The 26,385-nt window shown below is 46.0% G+C and overlaps 1 protein-coding gene and 1 pseudogene across 8 annotated transcripts in view; one reads left to right on the top strand and one right to left on the bottom strand.

Moving 5' to 3' along the window:
• NUMA1 (nuclear mitotic apparatus protein 1) overlaps positions 1–26,385 on the bottom strand; it is a 73,695-nt gene that overhangs the window by 14,475 nt on the left and 32,835 nt on the right. For all 8 annotated transcript variants that reach the window (XM_030331769.1, XM_030331771.1, XM_030331770.1 and 5 more), the window contains exons 2-12: positions 21,018–21,091; positions 14,541–14,626; positions 7,750–7,829; positions 6,574–6,656; positions 5,927–6,007; positions 3,813–3,900; positions 2,153–2,273; positions 1,470–1,627; positions 1,069–1,186; positions 847–964; positions 358–498 (exon numbers count right to left, since the gene is read on the bottom strand). In XM_030331769.1, coding sequence (XP_030187629.1) covers positions 358–498; positions 847–964; positions 1,069–1,186; positions 1,470–1,627; positions 2,153–2,273; positions 3,813–3,900; positions 5,927–6,007; positions 6,574–6,656; positions 7,750–7,829; positions 14,541–14,626; positions 21,018–21,059 — 1,116 coding nt within the window. In that variant the 5' untranslated portion in view covers positions 21,060–21,091. The remainder of the gene's footprint in view (positions 1–357; positions 499–846; positions 965–1,068; positions 1,187–1,469; positions 1,628–2,152; positions 2,274–3,812; positions 3,901–5,926; positions 6,008–6,573; positions 6,657–7,749; positions 7,830–14,540; positions 14,627–21,017; positions 21,092–26,385) is intronic.
• On the top strand, positions 19,319–19,577 carry LOC115525279 (annotated as a pseudogene).

The raw sequence follows: 26,385 nt of genomic DNA, 5'->3' as shown, positions 1-26,385 counted from the left end.
AAATTAAAAGAAAATAGTAACTAATTCACTGGTAACTTACTTCTCATCACACAATAAATGCAGTATCTTACAATGGTTGATGAGGCAGCTACTTGTTATCCTTCCCATTTTACACAAAGCATGCTTAGAGAGAAAAGAGATCAAATAACTTGTCCAAGAACCACACCTTGTAAACAGCAAAGATAAGACTCAAAGGTGGTACACTGGACTTAAGCTCACATCTTCCCAATACGGCGCACTATTAACCTTCAAGAGGAGACAGCTTAATTCCCAAAGGCCCCAAAGAATAGAGCGGTAAATGGAACTTTGAACAGGTAGCCAAGACTGTGGCCCTGACACCCCAAAGCAGAAGGTTACCTTGTCCTGCAGGGCTGTGCTGAGCTCCTTCTCAAGGTGGGCCTGTTTCTCCACCCACTCTCGAGTGGCTTTGCTGTGCTCTTCTGTCAGCTCATTGAGGGCACCCTGTAGTTGCTGCAGGTGACTGGCAAACTCCCGCAGCTGGGACAGACAAGTGGGAGTCCCCATCACCCAAGGTCAAAACTAGTACCACCACTGCTGTTTGTTTCCCAAACTCCAGGGGCTGTAGGTGTCCGACTATCTAACCCTGCTCAAACCAATTACAACCAACCATACCTTTAACTCAAGACTCAAAATTTAGGGCCACAACCCCGTCCCTGGCAGCAGCCAATTATGGGACAAGGAAAGGGCCAAAGTATGCAGGTCTCTGCAGAGACTGGAGCATAGGACAGATGCCAGGACATTCTTCTCAACCCTCTCTTCGAGAATCCTCGAGACTAACTCAGCCCCACGGACCGTCAAGTGGGGACTACACCCCCCAACCCTCACCTTAAAGGAAAGGTCCCCATTCTCCTCAGAAAGCTGGTTAATTTTGCGATCCATCTGGCTCTTCTCTGTCTTCAGGTCCTGACACTGCTTCAGAGTCTCATGGAGACGCACAGTGAGGCTGTGAGGGAGTGGGGCAGTTAGAAAAGACGGTAGCACCCTCACTGCCACCCCATGGGTACAGAGTGGGGTGTGGAGCTGTGAAGGAAGCAGGCAGAATTATACCTCTCATTCTTGCCACGGAGCTCCTCAAGCTCCCTGGGCTCCGATGGGCTGGCCGCCTGCTTCTCGTTGAGCAGAGCCAGGCGGTCAATGCGCTGCTGCATCACAGCTATCTGCGCATCTGCTCCCGAGGAGGGGAAAGGAGGAGAGTGGAGAGTCAGCAAAGAACTAAGGGGAAGAGAGAAGGAGGAGGTGGCATCCAATCTAAGGGAAGGGGAGGATGGGGCCAAGGGCAGCACCAGATTCCAGGTCAGCCTGACTGGCCCATGGCTGAGCCCTAAGCTCCAGAGCCAGCAGAACAGAGAACAGAGGGGCCGTTCCTCACACAAGCCCAGCACTTCCCCAGATGAAAATCCCCAATGCTGCCCATTCACACACCACCTGCCAGCGTGCCAGGCACCTACCCTTCTCAGTAAGGAGCTTGCGGTTCTCAGCCAGCTCCAGCTCCAGCTCATCTCTATTATTTCTCTCATCGGCGAGCTGCTTCTTCAGCCGTCTCATCTGGAATTGTGGGGTTTGCAGAATGTCGCCCATAGGGGAGGCTGGAGAACCTGAGAGGAAGCTGAAGAAGGAGATGCCATGGTCAGAGCCTGAAGTGTGAGGCTGAAGAGAAGAGCAACAGGCAGGGATGGGCAAGCAGGGCTCTAGGGATGTGAGCACTGGCTGGGAAGCTAAGCACCTCCGCTGTGTTGATAGTGCTATCTCATGCCTCATGACTGACCTCGAGAAAGCTTTTCTTCTCCCTTCTCCTAGCCTCAATTTCAATTTCCTTGTCCAAAAAAAAAAAAAAAAAAAAAAAAATTACCCTCACCTCTGCAGAGCTGCACTGAGAAAAGGGACTTTAGCATCATCTCCAAGGAAGAAAGGAATTCCATAAACAGGGAACACAGCCTTTGAGGCCTTCTGCTAAAAATGGATGCCAACCAATTCCCCTAATTAATACTGGGGCAGGTGAGAACATCTACAGCATACTCTAAGCGCTGTCTGATGACGTAACAGGTTGCTGAACAGCGTTAGCTTCTAGAATGCAGGGATTTGAAGACTGGATGTTGAGGCCCCACCCCAGGAGAGGAGGCCCAGCACATACTTGTTCCCACTGGAAGAGGCAACCTTCTGTAGCTCTAGGAAGCGAATCTCCCTTTTGGCCTGGTGGCTGGGTGGGGACAGCTCTTCGGAGATGGTGCTGGAGCAGGTGGAAGGGACAGGAGCTAGGGCAAGGAGCAAACCAACCATATAGAGATTAATAGAGGGAAAAGATTTGCATCTTTATACAAGTTGAGAACTTGCCTTAGTGGAAGTGGATCCACAGACAATTATATGTAAGCTATAGAAGGAGGCCACCAGGCAGAATCTGAAACCTGGCGTCTGGGTTAGCCAGAGGTCAGTGTCCCTAAGCCTAGTCAAGCAAGTGGCTTCCGTTTCCACAGCTCAGCAAGTGCTCAAGGAGAGCACAGGAGAGTGAGGGTGTCCTCCCTGCTTAGCGACTGGACCAAGTGCTCATGCTTTCCCCCCCATCCAATACCGCAGAGGCAGCTTGGGAGCCTTGAGTAGGATCTCCTCTTCTCAGCCCACCAACCCTCTCAGATGAGATCCGATGGCCTTTCTCAACTCCTCTACTCTAAAATCTTGTCCTGCCAACAAAACCCCTTTCTCAAAACCTCCTCCCCTCCCATGGCTCCCACGACTACCTTCACATGGCTCTCCTACCCCTAAACACCCATTCCTAGTCTCCCTATCTGCCCCTCCCTCCTACACCCACAATCTAAGCTCCGAGAGTTCTGATGACGCCTCCCTGTGCTGCCCACAGTGCCCATGGCTTCAATGGTCATCCACACACTGACCTGTACACCCATAACCTGGCCCAGAACCCTCACCTACATTCTAGACTCATACTTCCAACATCTCCATCTGAAGGGCTGAAGAGGAACGTGAATATGAGGAACATCAAATTCAGTGGCTGGAAAGACAACCTGCCTCGACCCACTTCTTACATCCCATTGTCATTAGATACCCTCTTCACCAGAAGACAGGGGGAGCTCTCACCCTTTCTACTGTACTTCCAGAAGGCATTTGGTAGATCACGTACCTCTCTGTTCTAGCACTCACTCTTCATCACACTTACTGACTTATGCATCTGCCTTCCCACCTAGAACCTGAACTTCATAGGGGGAAAAGCCATTTTTTTTAGGCATTACTCCCAGCTTCTAAGCCTAGAGTAGCAACTGCTTAAAAAATAAAAAACAGGGATGCCTGGGTGGCTCCAGTGGGTTGAGTGTCCGACTTTGGCTCAGGTCATAGTCTCACAATTCGTGGGTTTGAGCCCCGCATCAGGCTCTGTGCTGACAGCTCAGACCCTGGAGCCTGCTTCGGATTCTGTGTCTCCCTCTCTCTGCCCCTTGCGCATGCTCTCGCTCTCTCTCTCTCTCTCTCTCAAAAACAAACATTAAAAAAAATTGTTTTAATAAAAAAAAAGGTATGTGTGAAGTGCTCAAGGACAACCTAACAGAGACGAGATCACATGTAACATCCTGCTCAGGCACTGCCAGGCAGCAGGAGAAGCTCGGTAGGAACTGGGATGGTGGCAATGTGGCCCAGAAATCAACCTATTCCAATTACACACAATTTTCCTGAGCACAAACTCTGCCTGGTTGGGACCTGAAACAAACCCCCACGGCGTTTCTCAACAATTTGGGGTCCTAGCAGTGCCTAGCTCAGACAGGGCATCCTCAGGAATGGGCCCTACTTACCTTTCTGCAAGAAGTTCTCTAGGTCCTCATTCAGGTTTAGCCCATCCTCATGGTCCAGCACAAATTTGAGAATGACTGCTAACTCAGCCTGGACCAGAGAGAGAGAAGAAGAGCATCACTTTAGGTGCTAGGGAGGTTTGAAGAGATGGAGGGCACCACACCAGCAGTGTCAGCCCCAGGAGCTGCTGGAGCCCAGTCTTCCTCTCAAAGCCTAAAGCCCCCCCAGTCCAGCTGAGAACATTCTACTAGAGACACATTGCCCTGCTGGCTCCCGCCCTCTCGGTTCCCCTGAAGATGACCCAGGGTCAGAAAGAGTTCCCACCTGACTTCACTCCTGACCACAAAAAAGAAAATGGGCAAAGACAGTAGTGCAGACAGAAAGCTTTTATACGTAACTATGTTGCCCTCTTCCAAATGACCCTCACTATTGTTCTCTGAGTGAGAACACTTCCAGGGCTCATCCAAAGTTTACCCACCAGCTCAGCTGTAAAATCTGCCCATCTCTGAGTTCCAAAGCTACAGAGTTGATTGGACTTTTCTGGCCAGCCTGCTATATAGTTCCTTATCTTTTAGAATTTCTGTTTCTGGGGCATCTGGGTGGCTCAGTCCGTTAAGGGTCTGACTCCTGATTTTGGCTCAGGTTATGACCTCACAGTTCGTGGAATCAAGCCCCGTGCTGGGCTCTGCGTTGACAGCACGGAGCCTGCTTGGGATTCTCTCTCCCCCCTCTCTCGGCCCCTCCCCTGCTCATACACACTCTCTCCCAAAATAAATAAATGGACTTTAAAAACAAACAAAAAAGAATTTGTTTCTACCAGGTCTGTGGCCAGCTTGCAGCAGAGAAAAGGTTAAACGAAGGAGACACCCATCCTTCCCATGCCACAACAACCTCAACCTCAGAGGAGAGCCATGAGCTAAATGAGTATAAAATGAGATGATTCAACATTTTTACCACTATGTGAAAGGCCACAGCTCTCTAGGCACTGCCCATGCCCACCCCCCCCCCCCCCCCCCCCCCCCCCCGCCGCCCCAGTCACCTATATTACCCACTGTGGCATCCCAGCTCCTCCCGCTCTGGGAAATAAAGGACAGCTGCTCATACAGGAAGCAAAGCCAACATCAGACCCTTCCAGGCAGGTAGTTCCTGGAAACCAGGTCATTCCCTCTATAGTGAAGCAAATGCACTTAGGGACCAAGTAGAGGAGGGGAGAGAAGGTAACAGCTCTGAGCTAGACGGTCATGATGGACAAAGATATTCTCTCTCACTAATCCCTCCCATTAGAGGAAAGGAGGAGACACATGGAATGACAGTTTGTGTAAAAATATACACTCACAATTTCTACATATTATCCCAACACAGGAGAGTTACCACTAGAGTTTACAACCACAGTTAAATATATGAACATGAATGGGGCACCTGGGTGGCTCAGTGGGTTAAGCATCTGACTCTGAGCTTCGGCTCAGGTCATGATCTCATGGTTTAGAAGTTCATGGGGCGCCTGGGTGGCTCAGTCAGTCGGTTAAACATCAGACTTCGGCTCAGGTCATGACGTGAGTTCGAGCCCCGCGTCGGGCTGTGCTGACCGCTCAGAGCCTGGAGCCTGTTTCAGATTCTGTGTCTCCCTCTCTCTCTGACCCTCCCCTGTTCATGCTCTGTCTCTGTCTCAAAAATAAATAAACGGTAAAAAAAAAATTAAAAAAAAAAAAAAAAAAAAAAAAAGTTCAAATCTGATAGCACAGAGCCTGCTTGGGATTCTCTCTCCCCCTCTCACTCTCTGCCCCTCCACTACTCATACACTTGCTCTCTCAAAATAAATAAACATTAAAAAAATACACACACACACACACACACACACATACACACACACACAAAAGGACTTGGAAGTATATCCCTTAAAAGTTAGCAGTTAGTTGTCTCTGGAAATGAGATTAGAAGCAATTGTTATTTCCCTCTTTTGCGCTTTTCAATATTTTCCAGACATCCTATAAAGAATGGCTGGAATTGCTACAACCTAATTTTTTAAAAGAACAATATACGTTGTTGAAAGAAAACCAATGGAGTAGGGTGAAGCACAAGCTAGGCCCACCAGGTGTGGTGGAGACACAGGGCTTACCTGAATCTTATATTCAAATTGTTCCCAGTCCCTGGGACTTTTGGAGCTCATGGTGGAGTGGTATAACAGCAGCATGGTCATCTAGAAGCCAAACAGAAGACAGTCACTAAGCAGGACTGTCTCTCTTCTCAGTGCTCCCCTCTCTGGAATGTTCTGGGGACTCTGAACTATTCCAGAGGCTCTTCCAAAGCTCCTAGAACTCAGTAGCCCCAGGTCCCTGCCCTTAACTGCACCAGGAAACACCTGATTGAGGACTTACTGCCCACTGTACAAAAAGCCTGGTGTACAACTGAATTCCTGGACTCATGGAACCTAACTACAAAGCTTAAACTGCCCTCTATGGGCCAGCACCCAGAAACAGGAAGTGGAGGGAATGAAAGAGACTGAGCTAAAAAGAAGACTATGACACCTGGGTGAGGCCCAATTCCTGCCACGTCTTCATTGAGGCTCACAGTAATAGTCTAGTAATCTCTGTCATAGGGCATGGGCTCTGAGACTCCTTGGGCTAAATCAGCCTCTGCCTCAGCCAGATGGCTGACCTCTAACCTCCATGAGCCCCAGAAATAAAGTACTCATCACCAAGAGAAGGCCTGGCAGGTCCAATTGGTGCCACCCTCCCACCCCCACATCCGATATCCCATAGATACCTTGGCCAATTCCAGCTCTGACCCTTCCATCACCTTCTGCACAGACACCAGGCATTCTGGAGAAGAGGGATGTTTTCGGTTTTCTGTAAAGATGATAATGTAGAAAACAGGGTGAACTTCCTGGACACAATTCCTGAGATCATGAGAATACCTCAAAGTAGAACAAAATCACCGTCTCTGGTGGGGCTAGGAGACATAAGTCTCCTTGCTCCTATGTCCTCTCTCCCCCAACATACACATTTCCACCTGAAGTTAGTTCTATCCTAGGTCAGCCCAAGGACTACAGGGATAGTTCAAGAAAAAAGCAGGCTAGGAATTCACAGCAGCACTGGGACATGACGTTGCACTCACCCACCCAATGCATCAACTCCTGCTCAGCACCACAGAGAAGGAACCAGAGATTCCAGGTCACTCTAGTGTCTTATTCCAAGTAAGGTCGTAGAGGAAGCCTGAAGCTGAGTTAGATCAGGAGGACTAGGGACACCTGGTTCTTCTGCTGTTATGCCAACTATCAATTAACCTTTGCTTTATCTAAATCTATTATCACCTTTCCCATAACTCTCCTGAGGGGGTGATGGCTGATAGCTCCTGTGTCAAAGAGGAGGACTCTGTGTCCATGACTGTACAAGGGAGGGGAACTGACACTGTGCTAACTTTACATCTGTTCTTACTACCTATCAACCTTAAGAGCAATTATTCCATCTTATAGACAAAAAACCTACGTCCAGAAAGGCCATACAAGCTGTGAGTAGAAGAGCCAAGACCTCAACCTAAATCTGCCTCTGCCCCATCTATTGCCTAGGTAATTAATTCAAAATCATCCAGGGGAATGTTTTTCTTACAAGGGAAAGAGGATAACATGGATCCATCCCTCTCCTCCAACTCCTTGCATGGAGGGGCGGGGGGGGGAGCCCAAGGTGATGAGTCCTAAAAACTGACTCTCCGGCTCTACCTGGATCTTAGAGATGGGCTCTGGGACTGAAGGGACACTCTTCTTCCCTGACGGCATAAGCATCACCAGACCCAGGGAAACAGTTATATTCATCTCTGTGGTACAGAGTCAGCAGCCTTGAGCCTCTGCACCTCCAGACACCTGTGAGCTGGTTCCTCTGGACTCCCAAAGTCCTGGGAGTTGAGGAAGCAGCTCCTTCTCAGCTAGGTAAGAAAGGTGCTTACTTTGCAAAAAACTGCACACAAAGTCCAGTCTCTCTGGTACCGGCTGTTGCAGGATTTGCTGCCCCTCATCAGTGCCGTGGCTAGAAAAAGAACAAGTATCAGGACCAGAGTACTTAGCAATCCTTCCCCCCTCACTACTCCATTCCATGCCACCTGCCCCTTCCTTCAGGTTTGGTCTGCACTGGATCTGGGAGAGATGCTGGTGGCAGGGGAGAAGATACCAAGACACCATTTGGTCAGAAGGAACTGTGTGGTGGGTGAGAAGTGGGAACTTGAGGCAGGAGGTCCTTCTGGAAAAAACTCTGCCACCCTCTTCATGAATATGAAAGGCTCTGTGGGAAGGGGGCCAAGGGGAGAGGACGAAGATGACAGAGACGAAGGGGAAGCTAGGTTCAGTAGTCTGGAATGGCTTAACTGTAAAAGGTCAGAAAGCCTGGGAAACACAGTGAGAGTAAGACAAATGACGGAAAGGGAAAAACAAGTCAAAGAACTGAAAGAACAGGAGGGAATTCCCAAGGCTCTGAAGGGACAGGGCAAAGTTCAACACAACAGATCAAAGGCTGAGATGGCTAAGGCCAAGGGACAACACTCAAGTGGCTGGGTATTGCTGCGCTGGTCTGTTTAACTGGAAGGGCAGGCTACATGCTGAGAGAGCTATGGGGAGAGGGAGGCAGCAGGGGGAGCCCTCACACAGCCCGGGCCCCTGGTGCTCAGGCTAACTGCCCTGTCAACCTCACTGGGGAATAGCTTCACTACAAGTCAGAAAGCAGACTTTTCTCCTTGGGCTTCTATGGCTGGAGATACTAATTAAAGGGGCCTCTTGTTCCTCAACCTCCAGATTCTACTGAATGTTCCAGGTTTCAGTCAACTTTCTGGAGGGCAGGGAGGGCCTGAGAACCAGAGAACTTAGCAGTGCCGGACATCCTGCAAAGCGTAAGCAGCACCCAAGCCAAGACCACGAATGTACCTCCCTTCCTCTCCCACGTGATTACAAAGGATTCTTCCAAGTGAACCCCCCACGAGCCATTTTCTGGATAGCTGGTGTGTGATTAGGGACTCCTACAAAGCCATCAGGAGATGCCAATCTCCTCCCAGGCTCCTAAAAGAGCCATCTTCCCTACCTACCCACAATCTGGAACATTGTGACTCCTTGCCTCAGCACAGAGCAGTAATTTCCCTAAGTGTACTCCATTAGATAAAAAACAAAGAGGGTTCTCAGGTTAAATGTTTGAGAAACGCTGGGCTAAACCAAACCGAGCATTTTCTAAAGAAAAGGATATAATGTGAATTATTTCCTAAACCTGTCTGACCACAAAACCTCTTTTTCCCCCCACTAAGCCCCTAGGATAAGTAAAGTTACATGGAATATGCTTTAAACATGCTGGACCTGGAACAATCCAGCCCATCCTTTAAAAGTGAGTTCAGGGGCGCCTGGGTGGCTCAGTCAGTTAAGTGTCCAACTTCAGCTCAGGTTATGATCCCGTGGTTTGTGGGTTTGAGTCCCGCTTTGGGCTCTGTGCTGACAGCTCAGAGCCTGGAGCCTGCTTCAGATCCTGGGTCTCCCTCTCTCTCTGACCCTCACTTGCATGCTCTCTCTCTCAAAAGTGAACATTAGAAAAATTTTTTTTAAAAAGTGAGTTCAAGGGGCGCCTGGGTGGCGCAGTCAGTTAAGCGTCCGACTTCAGCCAGGTCACGATCTCGCGGTCCGTGAGTTCGAGCCCCGCGTCGGGCTCTGGGCTGATGGCTCGGAGCCTGGAGCCTGTTTCCGATTCTGTGTCTCCCTCTCTCTCTGCCCCTCCCCCGTTCATGCTCTGTCTCTCTCTGTCCCAAAAATAAATAAACGTTGAAAAAAAAAAAATAAATTAAAAAAAAATAAAAAAAAATAAAAAGTGAGTTCAAGTCTTATCCACAACCACTACCAGTCATGACTCCTTCCTCCCCCTCAGGACTTTCTGCAGCACTGATTGATACAACAGCATCACTTACAAATGACCCCTCTAACTGTGTGACCTGAAAGCTAGGGTACAGGAGGTACTCAGTACATATGAGTTGACTAACAGATGAAGGATGCTTTATAACAGGAAGAGGAGAGGTCAAGGTCAGTAACACAAATGTCAGAGCTTTAGGTTTTCTGGCAAAATGACTCTACTACACTTTGCTAGTCAAGTCTCACAGGTATCAGAGATGGGACAGCCTTTTTGCTTCAGGCTATTCTCACACAGAACAGAAAGGGAAACTTGATAGAGGGGCTGATGTCAATGTATTTTCCCAGAGAGAAGGCCAAGTGGCCAAAGAACAAGACCTGTTCAAGCCCCACAGCTGCTATCTGCCACCAACCCTGCCATCCTCCACGGCCTTCCCTGGAGAACCAGCATCTGATTTAGGTTAGCAACAGTAGCATCATCCACAATGAAAAAGCCAGAACACGTTCACCAAGAACACATCTGTCTTCCCAAAGGAAGTTGATTTGCACTGGCCTGGATCCGAGATGGAGATTAGGGTTAACGTGGAATTTCAACAGCCCCTCCCCTCCACCACGCGCGCACACACGCACACACATGTATTTGTGTTCTCTCTCCCTCCCCTCTTACCCTCCCTACACCTTCACTTCTCCTAGTCTAAGGCTCAGGCAGTGCATTAGAATACAACTTGGAAAATGTGCATCTTGAATTTATAACCCTCCCAGTGAAAATTTCCCACCAGGTTACCAAGCTACAGTTGCTAAACCAAGGATACACATGCTTACCTCTTGGACATTTCTACTGCTCTTGTCATTAAGCCAAGGAAATTGATCTCCTCAAAAACAAACGCTCCTTGATCTATTTTTTCCCCAAGATTTTATTTTTTTAAGTAGTCTCTACCCCCAAAGTGGGACTCAAACTCATGACCCCGAAATCAAGAGTTGCATGTTCCAATGACTGAGCCAACCAAGCATCCCACCTTGATCTATTCTTAAGTCAAAAACAAAAACAAACACACATACCAAAAACCATGCTACACCCTACTGTACTTTTACAACACAAAGAGCATCACACCTGGCTGCCCATATTTTCATGACATTAAAATTAAATAGTAGGCTTAGGTATTGTCAGCCTAATGATTTTTTTTTTTTAATTTTTTTTTTTTTTCAACATTTATTTATTTTTGGGACAGAGAGAGACAGAGCATGAACGGCGGAGGGGCAGAGAGAGAGGGAGACACAGAATCGGAAACAGGCTCCAGGCTCCGAGCCATCAGCCCAGAGCCCGACGCGGGGCTCGAACTCACGGACCGCGAGATCGTGACCTGGCTGAAGTCGGACGCTTAACCGACTGCGCCACCCAGGCGCCCCAGTCAGCCTAATGATTTTACCAGCCACTGATGTTAACTGTGCAGATCTACCACTTCATTAGGGTTTGAAAGATAATTCCTTTCACTAAGAACTGCAAAAGGCTATATTACTCGGCAATCAAAAAGAATGATATCTTGCCATGTGCAACTACGTGGATGGAACCGGAAGGTATTATGCTAAGTGAAATTAGAGAAAGACAAATATCATATGACTTCACTCATATGAGGACTTTAAGAGACAAAACAGAAGAACATAAGGGAAGGGAAACAAAAATAATATAAAAACAGAGAGGGAGACAAAACAGAAGAGACTCATGGAGAACAAACAGAGGGTTACTGGAGGGGTTGTGGGAGGGGGAATGGGATAAATGGGTAAGGGGCACTAAGGAATCTACTCCTAAAATCATTGTTGCACTATATGCTAACTAATTTGGATGTAAATTAAAAAAAATAAAATTTAAATTAAAAAAAAAAGAATTGCAAAATGCTAACTTATAGGTGGTACATAATTCTCCTATGAAGAATCTGTGCAAAAACAAGAAAACAACAACAAAAAACCCTTCCGCTAATCAAGCTTGGATCCAATTACCAGTTTACAGGCAACAAGGTTGGGTTGGGGGTGGAGGTGGCAGGGGTGGGGGAGGGGGGCGACGGCGGGGAGAACAAGTTGAGCAGTACCATGATACAATTAATAAAATCAAGGGATGCCTGGGTGGCTCAACTGGTTAAGTGTACGACTCCGTCTCAGGCCAGGATTGTGGTTTGTGGGTTCGAACCCCACATCGGGCTCTGTGCTGACAGCTCAGAGCCTGGAGCCTGCTTTGGTTTCTCTGTCTCCCTCCCTCTGCCCCTCCCCTGCTCGCTCGCTCGCTCTCCCTCCCTCAAAAATAAACATTAAAAAAATTTTTTTAGGGGTGCCTGGGTGGCTCAGTCAGTTAAGTGTCCGACTTCAGCTCAGGTCATGATCTTACAGTTCATGAGCTCAAGTCCTATGTCAGGCTCTGTGTTGATAGCTCAGAGCCTAGAGCCTGCTTCAGATTTTGTGTCTCCCTGTCTCTGGGCCTCCCCCGCTAATTTTCTCTCTCTCTCAAAAATAATAAGCAGTAAAAAAATTTAATTTTTTTAATAAAAAATAAAATAAAATCCAGAACTTAGGAAATTCTACAGGATCCGGGAAGAAAAAAAATAGGGTAGGTATGGAGTTAGAAATGAGTAGGAAACAAGACTGGTGGGAGGAGATGAGTCCCTGATCAAAGTTCTTCAATGCCAAGGCTGGAGATTTTAAATTTTTTTTTTTTTCAACGTTTATTTATTTTTGGGACAGAGAGAGACAGAGCATGAACGGGCGAGGGGCAGAGAGAGAGGGAGACACAGAATCGGAAACAGGCTCCAGGCTCTGAGCCATCAGCCCAGAGCCCGACGCGGGGCTCGAACTCACGGACCGCGAGATCGTGACCTGGCTGAAGTCGGACGCTTAACCGACTGCGCCACCCAGGCGCCCCGAGGCTGGAGATTTTAGATTTCAACCTCCTGGCAATAAAGAGTCCATCCCTGAGGTCCACCAGCTGTGGGGCACCACAATGAAAGAAGGACTGGAGGAAGAAGGTTCCTGAGGTCACATGAACAGGAATGCCCTGGGAATACGCACAAATTAGAGCAGAACCAAGCCACGAGGGCCAGGTATCCAGAGTGAGGCAGAGGCAGAGATGTGAGAAGTCTTCTAAAGGACAAAATGAGAGGAAGATGACCTAGTAGAATCACTGCCAAGGAGAGGGAGGAATTCAAGATGATGTTGAAAGGTCCTGCCTGGGTAACTGGGAAAGAAAATGGTACTATCTGTATCAAAGTAAGAAAATAGTGACCTCTTTCAGAGGCACTAAAGCAGGTGCTAGTTAGAGCCACAGGGACTTTAAAAAAAAAACCTTATAAGACATCCCACCACCAACATACACTTCAAAAAACACATTCAAAAAATTAAAACCAAAAACCATTCTTGCTGAATCCATCTGTTCTAGGCTACTCAGCCCCACTAGACTTCGGTGATGAACAGTATCAACTACATTTTTGTTCACTTACTCAACAAACATTAATCAAAACCGAATCAATGTACTGTCCCAAGCTAGGCGCAGAGGAACTCAAGGTGAATCAGATCCAGCCCCTGCCTCTGACAAGCTCAGTTCTACCCCTTTCCCTATGAAGGGGTAGCCAAACTGCTTCACAGAGATACTGAAGCCCCCACCCCAGTTCTTACCTGCTACGTGTGGAACAAGAACACTCTGAGTCAACACTTCAGACTATCCCTGACCTGGGGGCTGTCTACCGTGCTTTCCTTTGAAAAGGGATGGTCCTCTCTGTCCCCTCAATTCTCTACATTATGGCTGACCTCTACTTCTGCCCACAGCACAAAGATGTGAAAGAAGGTCAGTTTTGCCCTAATTTCTGAAGGCTTGATGACAGAGGAAAAAGAATGAACTATATGAGCCTTAAAAAATGACTGTAGGTTACAGCTTGACCCTTGTAACTGTAGGTTACATCTTTGCTTGGTTCCAGAGAGGGAAGATATAAGGGGGAGGCCCACTCCGCTGATTTCCCAGATAACTGAGACGTTCAAAGACAGATGTAAAAAAAAAAAAGCTCACTAGAATCCTGGCTAGGGGACAACAAGCAGCTTATCAGATGCTAATCGACCTCACAAAGCAAGTTAATGAGGCAGGCAAAACCCCCAGAAAAGCTCTAATGGTTTAGAAAGGGGCAGGGGCACCTGGGTGGCGCAGTCGGTTAAGCGTCCGACTTCAGCCAGGTCACGATCTCGCGGTCCGTGAGTTCGAGCCCCGCGTCAGGCTCTGGGCTGATGGCTCGGAGCCTGGAGCCTGTTACAGATTCTGTGTCTCCCTCTCTCTCTGCCCCTCCCCTGTTCATGCTCTGTCTCTCTCTGTCCCAAAAATAAATAAAAATGTTAAAAAAAAAAAAAAAAAAAAAAATAAAAAGGGGCAGATCTGTGGCACACTAACAAGTTAGAGATAAGATTTCTAGGTGCTGCTTATTTCCCTTAAGTGCAAGAGCTTCCCCTTTCTTCCTCCTGGCCTTACAGGTTGCCAGGAGGGCTTGTGAGGTAAGGACAGGCCAGAGCCACGAGAAGGTATGGAAGACTCTCACTGAGACAAGAGGACAGGGAGGCCCAGAGCAGACTCTTGAAATCCTGTGAAAGCACAGAGACCTGCAGGCTCTCCTGTGCAAGAGTGAGGAAGCCATGGGATGGGACCAGAGCGAAACCTCTTCCCATAGAGAGAGAGAGTGACTAGGCAATGAGCTCAGTGTGCTCCTGCCTCGGGGCCCCACGCTGGCAATCCTGCCCATGCTTTCTGGTCACAGCTGTCGGCAAGGAAAAGGAGTAAATGTGGTCCCCAGCCCAACATTCAGCCTCACGTGGGAGGCTGGAGAGGGGTGTGGTGTATACTCACATGCCGTCAATGATCTTGAGGAAGACACTGCAGTCCTGGAGCTGCAGCACGGCCTCCACGGGGCTGGCTACGTGCAGACTGTTCACCTGTGAAACAAAGGGGAGAGCCTGGTGACCCACTGCGAGTGTGAGGAGCACTGCGTTGGCCGTGCTCCCCAGATGCCGACAATGAGCCTGCTCACGGTGGGTGCCCACAGCTGCAGGCCGCAGGCGCGAAGAACAGCTGGTCCTCGGAGCTTGCACTTCAGCCGAGAGAAGCTGCTGCAGCCACGTGCCCAGTAACAGCCACCTGCGTGCAGCCTCAGACCCCCCCTTCCTCTGGCTTCAACTAAATGAGAGCCAAAATTCTCCGAAGATGCTCCAGCACTAGGGATATAATTTAACTATAACTAGGCATAAAATGGCTCTGGAAGAACACACAAGAAACTGTCCTGTACCACCACTGCCTCTATGGACAGGGGAGTCAGAAGCAGGTTAAAAGAAAGGTTTTTTGTATTATTGCTCTTTGTATCTCTTGAATATTTACATCATAACCCTCCATAGCTCAAATTTTCACATTATAGCCCTTTCTATCCCGTGGACTTTGAAATATCTATTCAAAACTTACATTAAATACTATGTATGTTTTATATACTATCACACAGATACAAAATTTTGCTAATGCATTTTTTAAAAATTTAACGTTGGGGCACCTGGGTGGTTCAGTCGGTTAAGTGTCCTACTTCAGCTCAGGTCATGATCTCGTGGTTTGTGAGTTCGAGCCCTGCATCGGGCTCTGTGCGACAGCTCGGAGCCTGGAGCCTGCTTCGGATTCTGTGTCTCCCTCTCTCCCTGCCCCTCCCCCCCATTCACACTCTGTCTCTCAAAAATGAATAAATGTTAAAAAAATTTTTTTAATAATAAAATTTATTTAATGTTTATTTATTTGGGGGCGGGGGGGGTGGTTGGAGGCAGAGAGAGACAGACACAGAATCCGAAGCAGGCTCCAGGCTCTGAGCTGTCAGCACCAAGCCCGATGCAGGGCTCGAACTCAGGAACCGTGAGATCATGACCTGAGCTGAAGTCAGATGCTTAACCGACTGAGCCACCCAGGTACCCCTGTTATTTACACATTTTAAAAATCCTTCCCAGACATAAACCTTTGGCTGACACAGGGAGAAATGATGAGAGAACAAGATAACAAAGAAAAAATAAGGGAGGAAAAGAAGAGCTGGGAACCCCAGAGAGAAACTTGGCAATCCTGATTCAATTGCCTTTTTCTCTTCTTTGCCTTTAGGCAGGCATCCACCTAAATCAGTCTTTACAACCAGAAAATTCACCAGCAGTCAGTCACCTGCGAATGAGTCAGGTACACAGGTTATTCAACAAGCATATACAGTCAACTTCTCCAGGAAAACCTCAGAAATTCCAAAGGCATCAAGTTCAGAAGAAGCCTGGGCTGAACTTCACCTTTGTTACTACCAGAGGAACAAAGGGTTTGCTAAGTCAGTCAATCACACATGCAAGACTGAGGTAAGAAGGGAACTTAGGCTGCTTATTAACAAGGTATTTTTAAGAACTTCAGTACAGTGGTTATTATGTGCAGTGAGTAGTTTCTGTTTACAAATGTGCTCTTTAAAAGGTACTGGGCTATGGGGCGCCTGGCTGGCTCCATTGGAAGCACATGCTACTCTTGATCTCAGGGTCGTGAGTTCGAGCCCCACAATGGGTGTAGAGATTACTAGATAATCTGACAGAAAGAAAGGTAGATAAATGAAGAAATGAATGAATTGGTACTGGGATGAGAGCTCCCAGATAAAGATTTTGGGTGCAGGTCTTCCACGAACTTGCCAGGAACCTTTGTTATCAACTTACTTCTCTCCGTACCTACTTTCTCACTTGCCCAATGGATGGAATTCCTACGCTGTTTGCTGTTTACTTTAGAGGACTGGTGTGCGTTCAAATGGAATTATGGGTGCAAGAATATGTAACAAAATACAAGTGCTAAATGCAAAGCACTATTATTATTAATATTAAAATAATGAAGTAGATGTAGCAAAACTTTTACTTCTCAGTAGTTAAACAGGCTGACTGCACTAGAGAATCAAGAGTATTAAATAAAAAGAAACAATAACTCAGCCACAGAAATGATACGATTTATTCAGTTAAATATTTTTATGTTAAAAACAACTTTTAGGGGCACCTGGGTGGCTCAGTCGGTGAAGTGTCTGACTTTGGCTCAGGTCATGATCTCACGGTTCATGGGTTCCAGCCCCGAGTCAAGCTCTGTGCTGAGAGCTCAGAGCCTGTAGCCTGCTTCAGTATCTGTGTCTCCCTCTCTCTGCCCCTCCCCCGCTCATGCTCTGTCTCTCTCTCTCTCAAAAATAAACATTAAAAAAATTTTTTAAATGTATGTTTAAAAATAAAAGGCAGGGGGGCACCTGGGTGGCTCAGTCAGCTAAGTGTCCAACTCTTGGTTTTGGCTCAGGTCATGAACTTGCACTTTGTGAGTTTGAGTCCCGCATCAGGTTCTGTGCTGACAATCCAGAACCTGCTTGGAATTCTCTCTCTGCCCCTTCCCCACTCTCTCTCAAAATAAATAAACTTAAAAATATAAACAACTTCTAGGGGCGCCTAGGTGGCTCAGTCAGTTAAGCATCCGACTTCAGATCAAATCATGACCTCACAGTTTATGAGTTTGAGCCCCACATCGGGTTCTGTGTTGACAGCTCAGAGCCTGGAGCTTGCTTCAGATGTGGTATCTCCCTCTCTCTCTGCCCCTCCTCTGTTCATGCTCTGTCTCTCTCTCAAAAATAAATATAAAAAAAAGTTTTAAAAAAACAACTTCTAGATGGATCTAAATTAAAATAGGCTAAAAGTTAAGGGGGGAAAAAAAAGAGTAGAACATAAAATATGACCTCTCTTTGAAGCCTTAAAGACAATACATTTATACCATCTTGTCACGCTTGATCTAATTAGTCAGGAAAGGCGAGTGTAAATTTTCGAAGATTTTGAAGAAGATTTGAAGGACCAGGCCAAGGTCCTTTTCCATCAGCTGAAAATGAAGAGAGTGCCAAGACTTAAGCACCCAAAACAGCCTCCTTTTAATACCTGTAATCTAAGAAAAACATTCAAGGACTGTGTCACTAACAAGACTGAAAAATCACACCAGTTAGCGGATTTAAAGTCACTTAAGGAATCTGGATTCATCCCACACCAATTAAGTAAGAATCCAGCAACAGTTTCTTTCATGGATATAAAAATGTATTTTATTCCTGTGCATTATTTTGCTCTCAAATGAGAAATTGTTGGAAAGCTGAGGAAGTGGAGAAGCTCACTAGTCTGGTTCAAAACACAAGAGTGAGGGCCAAGCTCACTAAACAATAAACAACCCAAGAGCTGCCTGTAATGTTTTCATAGTTACTTAAGGTTGTTGAATCTTAAAAAGTTCCCTATTCCCTATAATAACAGTTTATTCATGGTAACTTCTGGGTAGGGAACAATTTCAAGATACACTTCAAGCAAACTATAAATTCATTTTGACACAATAAAATAAATTACTGAAACCCTGGCGGGGAGGGAACCCACTCATTCTAGTATTTTAATCCATGCATTTTTAGTATTTTGAAGTATTTCCTTCTAGTCTTTTTTCCTACGTTGTTTTTTGCTAAACCACAACTATAATTGTCACATGTGTGTGTTCTATGCCACTCTTCCCCCTAATGTAACAAGTATTATTTGATGCTGCTACAGTATCATAAAATCCACTTTAGCTGCCTTTTGTGTGTGTATGTATATGTGTGTGCGTACATATGTATTTATTTATTTTTGAGAGAGAGAGAGAGAATGAGAATGAATCCTGGGAGGAGCGGGGGGGGGGGGTTGTTGAGAGAGAGAAGAGGGGCTCACCTAAGGTGGTGTTTTGTGTTCACCCAAAGTAGGGCTTGGGCTCAAGAACCAGGATATCACGACCTGAGCCAAAGTCAGATGCCTAACAAAATGACCCACCAAGATGCCCCAATCTTTTGTTTAAATTGAAAATTTCTATGTAACTATATATTAATAATTTTAATGCATGTTCATTCTGACTCTTGAAAAAAGTATGCAAGTATCTGCTGTTAAATAAGACTAACCCTATGTCTGTTCTCTGTAATGGTAGTACTCACCATAAAACCAAACCTAGGACCTAAATAAATAAACTGATGAACTTAAAACAATGTGGCTAGGAGCATCTGGGTGGCTCTTGGTTAAGCATCGGATTTTGGCTCAGGTCATGACCTCACGGTTGGTGGGTTCAAGCCTCATGTCAGGCACTGTGCTGACAGCTTGGAGCCTAGAGCCTGCTTCATATTCTGTCTCCCTCTCTTTCTGTCCCTCCCCTGTTCACCTTCTGCCTCTCTCTCAAAAATAAATAAACATTGGGGCGCCTGGGTGGCGCAGTCGGTTAAGCGTCCGACTTCAGCCAGGTCACGATCTCGCGGTCCGTGAGTTCGAGCCCCGCGTCAGGCTCTGGGCTGATGGCTTGGGGCCTGTTTCCGATTCTGTGTCTCCCTCTCTCTCTGCCCCTCCCCCGTTCATGCTCTGTCTCTCTCTGTCCCAAAAATAAAAATAAAAAACGTTGAAAAAAAAACTTAAAAAATAAATAAACATTAAAAAAAATAAAAATAAAAAAATAAAAGAATGTGGCTGAAGGATCCCCCAATATTCAGTTAATCTGCTGAACTAGAGACATAGCTCACAACCAGCCCCTTCCTAGGGATGAGGGGCGGAAAAGGAAGAGACAATGTTTCTAACATAGATATAAAACACTGAGCTCTCCTCTTCTCCGCTACTGCCATTGTGCCGTGTGGTGTGGTTTCTCAGTATGTCTTCTCACAAGACTTTCAGGATCAAGCGATTCCTGGCCAAGAAACAAAAGCAGAATCGTCCCATTCTCCAGTGGATTCGGATAAAAACTGGTAATAAAATCTGATACAACTCCAAGAGGCAGCTCTGGAGAAGAACGACGCTGGGTCTACAAGGGATCATACATGAGATGGCACACACTTATGCCGCCTGAAAATCGTATGTTCCTATTCCATTACATCCTACTCCATCACCTTCCCACTACCTGCACAGCAGATCTGTTTTATCAAGGAAATGACTTTTCTCTGTCATTATGCTTCTGCACCAGTAGGTTGGTTCAGTAATAAACATGAGACCTTTTGATTGAAAAATAAACTGAAATGTAATGGAAATATAAAATAAGTAAACTATAAATATAAAAATACCCATTTTAAACTGTACAACTAAAATTCACATTTACTTCAGAAACTGAAGACTAAGAATGTACGTTTTGTTATTTTTTTTTTTCTTTTTAAAGTAGGCTTCACACCCAGCGCAGAGCCCACCATGGGGCTTGAACTCATGACCCTAGATCAAGACCTGAGCAGACATCAAGAGTCAGACACTAACCGACTAAGCCACTCAGGCACCCTTGTACATCCTGTATATTAAACACATTTCTTGACTAGAGATTTACAGCAATTAAAGACAATGTCTTATTAAGCCCACCCTACTTGGAAATTAAAAATTCATGTCCTTCAAACTATTCTGTAATTTTTTTGATTGGCTTTTCACTTGGCCCTAATTGATCAGTAGTCAGGGTGACTACTAAAATACCCTGTACCATATAGCATGCCCTGGCAATATTTTAAGTATCAAGAATTATTATTTATTCAGATACTGTGCTTAATGCTTTTTACAAACATTATTTCATTGTCCTCATAATAACTCTATGATGTATTTTTATTTCAATTTAAAAAATATGGTGCTGAGAGGCTAAGTAACTTGCCCTGGGTCATGCACACAGGTGAGAGTGCTGATTCTATCAGGCTGTCTGACTCCAAGGTCCATGCTTGTCATCACTACACTCTGTGGCCTCCTGTTTCTCTGTACCTTTATGTTCCCAGTGCTCGGTATTACTCCTTCATTTGCCATTGTTTGTCTTGGACAAATGTATGAAAAGATCTAGCACAAGGATTTAAGTAATCAAGAAGGCAACAGGAAAACAGTGGAAACAGACAGAAGCATGGTAAAGAAAGCAAGGAGAACCTTGCCCTACAATAAAAGGCCTTTCAAGACCAAAGTCCCTGCATGTTACTGAAGTTCAGCATAAACCCTTCTAGTTAGGAAAATGCACAGGAAGCAAATGAAGATGGGTCTCTATGCCGTGCTGCAGCCAACCGTCCCATGAGAAAAGAAATTTATACTTCTCCTAAGAGGTATACAGAAGCTTAGAAGATAATACTCTTCTAAGCCACACAAGCAGAGTTATGGACCATGGTCAGCAGCAACATCACCAGGGATAATAAAAGTTAAAAACTAAGGAGAAAGGCAAAGGAAAACTGTTATTTCCTTAATCTGGAGATAAGAAGACGTTACATAGCCCTGGTTCCCTCTCGCACCCCTCCAAACTTTCTGGGAAAATTCTCAACAAAAAGAGAGGAAGACTACTCACCCAAGAGAGAAGTGCCGCTGCCCGGGTGGCATGGAGTGTCATCTTGGTGACACCAAACAGTCACCCCAATGCACCTGAAAACCAAAAGAAGAGCAGTTAATTATATCAGATATCCATGATGAACGATGAAGGGGGAAGTGGTTCAATTTACTGGCTCTGAATATTTAAATAAATCTCTCTTCACGCAGCACTTAAATCTACCAAGGCACCATGGGAATTCTGAGAAAGAAGCTCAAAGTACACATTAAAATTACTATAGGGGCGCCTGGGTGGCTCAGTCAGTTGAGCGTCTGACTTCAGCTCAGGTCATGGTCTCACGGCTCATGGGTTTGAGCCCCATGTCAGGCTCTGTGCCGACAGCTCAGAGCCTGGAGCCTGCTTTGGATTCTGTGTCTCCCTTTCTCTCTGCCCCTCTCCCACTCGTGCTTTCTCTCTCAAAAATAAATAAACATTAAAAAAATTTAAAAAATAATAAAATAAATAAAATAAAATAAAATAAAATAAAATAAAATAAAATAAAATAAAATAAAATAAAATAACTATAAAACTTCGGGCGCCTGGGTGGCTCAGTCAGTTAGGTATCCGACTTTGGCTCAGGTCATGATCTCATGGTTTGTGGGTTCGAGCACCACATCGGGCTCTGTACTGACAGTTCCGAGCCTGGAGCCTGCTTCAGATTCTGTGTCTCCCTCTCTCTCTGTCCCTTCCCCACCCATGCTCTGTCTCTCTCTCAAAAATAAACAAACATCAAAAAAATTTTTTTAATAAAATAAAATTACTGTAAAACTTGTAACAGTAAAGAATCCTGCATTTAATTCAATGTCCACAAGCTCTACATGCAATCTTTCTGTTCCACAGAAAATATAACATTCAAGGCTGTTCTTCAACCCTCCTCTTTGGGACATGGTGCCCTTAAAACATAGAACATGGGTGCCTCCTTTTGGGATGAGCACTGGGTGTTGTATGGAAACCAATTTGTCAATAAATTTCATATATATAAAAAAAAATAAATAAATAAATAAACATTATAAACATTTAAAAAAAAAAAAAAAAAAGAACATGGGTGCCTGAGTGGCTCAGTCAGTTAAGCATCCGACTTCAGGTCATGATCTCACAGCTCATGAGTTTGAGCTCTGCACTGGGTTCTGTACTGACAGCTCACAGCCTTGGAGCCTGCTTCGGATTCTATCCTCTCTCTCTGCCCCTCCTATCCTCGAGCTCTCTCTCTCTCTCAAAAATAAACATTTAAAAAATAAAAAAATAAAACATACAACAAACATGGCTTTTCAGACAGGCATGGGTCTGAATGGTGATCCCATGTGACCTTGGTCTTGTGACCTTGGACAAGTAGTGTAAGTTCTTTCGGTCTCAGTTTCCTCTCTACAAAACGGGAATCACAAACACTTCCCTGGGTTACTGTGATGCTTCAAGACTAAGCAGATAACGCAAATAGCATAGTGCCTGGTATATGGTAGGTATACAATACACAATCACTAATCTTAAGCAGAAAGGTTGATTTCTGGCTTGTTCTGCAGGTATCCAAATTCTACCTAACAAGTCCTTGAAGGGAAAACTCCAAATTCTGGATTTGTATATCTCCCACAGAAATGTCAAAGACATGGTTCAAATGAGGGACTAGATGATGCCACATCCAATTCTGGCAGAGATCTCACGGGACATTTAATGAAGGATTAGGTACCTGTCCTGGCATTCCTGCTTCCAATTTCCCTTCCCATTGAGAATCAGCCAACTGCCTGCCAACCTGCCCAAGAGACCACATACCTGGTGACTAAATATTCCTCAACACCTCCCAGGAGCTCCCAGAATTCCCACAAATCATGGGGGCAATCAGTCCCACCACCCACCTCCTGTCACAGGTACTCAGTCTGTCACTATTCCAAGAAGAACAAGAGTGGTTAAGAGTCACATCACCTGTAACTTTCCCCACATATTAGTATCCCCTAAGGTGTGGGTTCTTTGGAAACAACATTTGCTAGGCACCTTCTGTGTTCAATGTGTTGGGACTCCATTCTTGTCCATAAGGTGCCCACTGTCTAGCAGGGGAAAGATATACATAAATCTGATGGTAATCCACTCCCTATCATTTCTTATTCCTTCCTATGCAAGTGTATAGTGCTTATCAAACAAGCAAAAACGTTATTTTCTTGCTCCATACATATGTTCATCCTGTGCTGGAAGACACATGGGAAATGGGAGACAATGACATGGCCCCTACCTCTGAGGAGCTTACAGCAGGATGAGGAATGATATTAAACATACACGAAGTAGGGGCGCCTGGGTGGCGCAGTCGGTTAAGCGTCCGACTTCAGCCAGGTCACGATCTCACGGTCCGTGAGTTCGAGCCCCGCGTCAGGCTCTGGGCTCATGGCTCGGAGCCTGGAGCCTGTTTCCGATTCTGTGTCTCCCTCTCTCTCTGCCCCTCCCCTGTTCATGCTCTGTCTCTCTCTGTCCCAAAAATAAATAAACGTTGAAAAAAAAATTTTTTTTAAAATAAAAATAAAAAATAAACATACACGAAGCATTAAAATATTGAAAATAATTAAATGCTAAATATAACTGTTAATTATAATTAAGTGCTTCCTGACCCCACAAAAGCCAATAATACCCACCTGTAATACCAACATCACAGTCTTGGAAATGAGCCAATTCACCTGGGCTTTGGTAAGACCCAAGTGAAGTGGTAAAGGGAACTCTCAGGAGGGCAAAGAAGCTAAAGGGCCTAAATGTTCTTCAGTCTTGGATGATTTTCATCCAGCATGGCCTATCCATCAGCACTGAATGCCTAGCACCCTGGGGCCAAGCAAGGATGAAGACAGATGGTCTCAACTATTGCACCACAAAAAGACTCTTCTAGTGCTTGGCCAGCCTAAAGTTAGAGGGACCATGCCTGGTCCTGGTGAAGGCAGCAATGGCCATGTTCTATTGGGGCTTCTTTAAAAAAAAAAAAAAAAAGTCTAAGCTATTTAGGAACAAGGGAAATGAGGCCCATATCACCTCCCCCTCATCCCCACTGTTGCCTCTAGACTTGCTGTCTGGAGAGGTCCAAATTTTCGGTCAGAAATTTTATTTGCAACCGGAGGTAGATCTTGCCCCCTCTGAGAGATTCCACAGCTGTGCTGCTAAAAATGACCTGAGGTTTAACCAACCTCTTCCCTTCATCTCAGAGGCAAAACATACAACCCTTATGTCCTCCTTGGGGAAGCCTGTCTAAAACTAGTTCCACTGCTCAGGAAAACTGGTGTCAAGGCCAAATGCCTTCTTCTGGGCTCCCCAGGCAAGGAAACAGGAAGAATCCAATACTCAACATGAGGCACTCCAGAATGACTTTGTCACCTCAAAGCCCATAAAGAAGCACTTTTCCAGAGACAGGACACTGAGGTGGGAGCTGTTAGGACAGACAGCCACTCATTTCTCTGGTTAACGAATGACTGAAGCCAGTGGCATGGCTAGTCTTCGGATTGGGACTACAGCTTTAAGCAGGCCTTGGCTTAGAACCCGAGGGCTCCCAGCCAAAGCACCATCCTCCCCACCCTCCCCCTGAAATCTGAGGCAAGCCCCACCCAGAAGACTGGGTGATGGTCATGGTGATGGAAAAACAGATCCCCGCATTGTAGCTCAGAACCATTTCACAAAAGGATCTGAGATCCACCCAATGTGATCAGGTACCACCCACCCACAATCCCCAAATAACAAACAAACCAAGGCTTCTCAAGGCACCTTCAGAGTTCCCACCTACCCATTTATGTGAAAAGAAGTACCCTCAGAATCTCAAACAGAGACTTCACAGACCTGATAAGGTGCCCTCTCTTCCCTGAGTTCAAGAAGGAACAAAGACACAAGACACAGAAGAAGCTACCTTATAAACTTATGGCCTTGCATCCTCTTTACATTTTCAAAACCGATATAATGTAAATTCCTACATCAGGACCAAGCCCCACATTTACAGGAATCCCTCTGTTTCTAGAAAAGATATATCAGGACAAGGAAAAGGACACTCAAAGACGCATAGCCACCTGGCCTGTACCCTCTCTGGGTCTTAAAGAGTTAAAACCTAGCCATGGTTTCCTACCAGGACTGAAGCTAATGCAAACCACCTGCTCAGATGCAAGGACCAAGACCAGAGGGTCAGGTTGCTAAGCTTTGGGGTCTGTTCAAGAAAAGTTTCAGTTCCAAGGGTTTAACCAAGTGATAGGTCAAATGCCAGAGGGTCTGAGTTGTGTTGTGGCAGCACTGCTCTCCTTACCCCAAGCCCCCGCCAGCTCCTTTTGAGACCATCTTTAACTCACTTACTGCCTGCCAGAACACCAGCCCTACCTCAAGATAACACCAAAGTGAAATTTGGTCCCAGAAAACTACAAAATTGTACTGATCACAAGCCCTTGTCTCCACTGAAAGCTCATTCTCTTAGGTGATAGCTCCCACTCCCAGAATTTCTTGGCCCAAATCCCACACAAACTCCCACCTCAAGGCATCCTTTCCCAAGCCCCACCCCCTCTCTATCCCTTATTTCCAAAGGCTCACAGGCTCAGAGCTCACAAGGGAAATGTCTGAGTGCACGTGGGTGGCTCAGTTGGTTAAGCATCCAACTCTTGGTCTCAGCTCAGGTCCTTGATCTCAGGGTCTTGAGTTCAAGTCCTGCACTGGGATCCACACTATGTGTGGAGCCTATTTTAAAAAAATAAGGACACCTGGGTAGCTCAACTGGTTAGGCTCTTCATTCCAGCTCAGGTCATAATCTCAAGGTTTGTGAGTTTGAGCCCCACATGGGGCTCAGAGCTGACTGACGGTGGGGAGCCTGCCTGGAATTCTCTATCTCTGCCCTTCCCACCACCCCGCCCCCCACCCCCTGCTCTCTTTCTCAAAAATAATAAACATTTATTTAAAACAAAACAAAATGCCTGTCCTATCTATAAGCCCATGTTCAATGGCAAGATTTGCCACTACTTACTCTGACAGCCTGCCTGCCTGCAGCCATAAAAATTCCATGCTCTGTACACCTTTCGAAGAGATATCCCACCATCGAATAACCCCCACATCCAAAGAGTAAACACCCTGATCTTGAGGGAGGTCCTCCTCCTCTAACTCTGGGAGGAATAGGTCAGGAGGCACCGGCAAGCAAGCACCCAGACCTCACCTGGTAGGTTACCCCAGAGAGGGCCAGCAAAGGCCAAGCTATGTCACCATCAACTAATTCATCATAAAGAACAGAATAGGAAATATCTTGCTGGTGCATCTCTTGGCCTGGAGGACATAAAAGTTAAGGACCAGTGGCTCCAGGAGCAGCCCAGGTGGAAAAAATACAATCCTTTTCAACTCCTGTGGTGTCCAGGATAGGCTGTCCTGTCTA

The sequence above is a fragment of the Lynx canadensis genome, chromosome D1 (genome assembly GCF_007474595.2).
Source record: "Lynx canadensis isolate LIC74 chromosome D1, mLynCan4.pri.v2, whole genome shotgun sequence".
Lineage (NCBI taxonomy): Eukaryota > Metazoa > Chordata > Mammalia > Carnivora > Felidae > Lynx > Lynx canadensis.
Note: the sequence above shows the minus strand (reverse complement) of the source record. Positions and strands in the feature narration are given on the sequence as shown.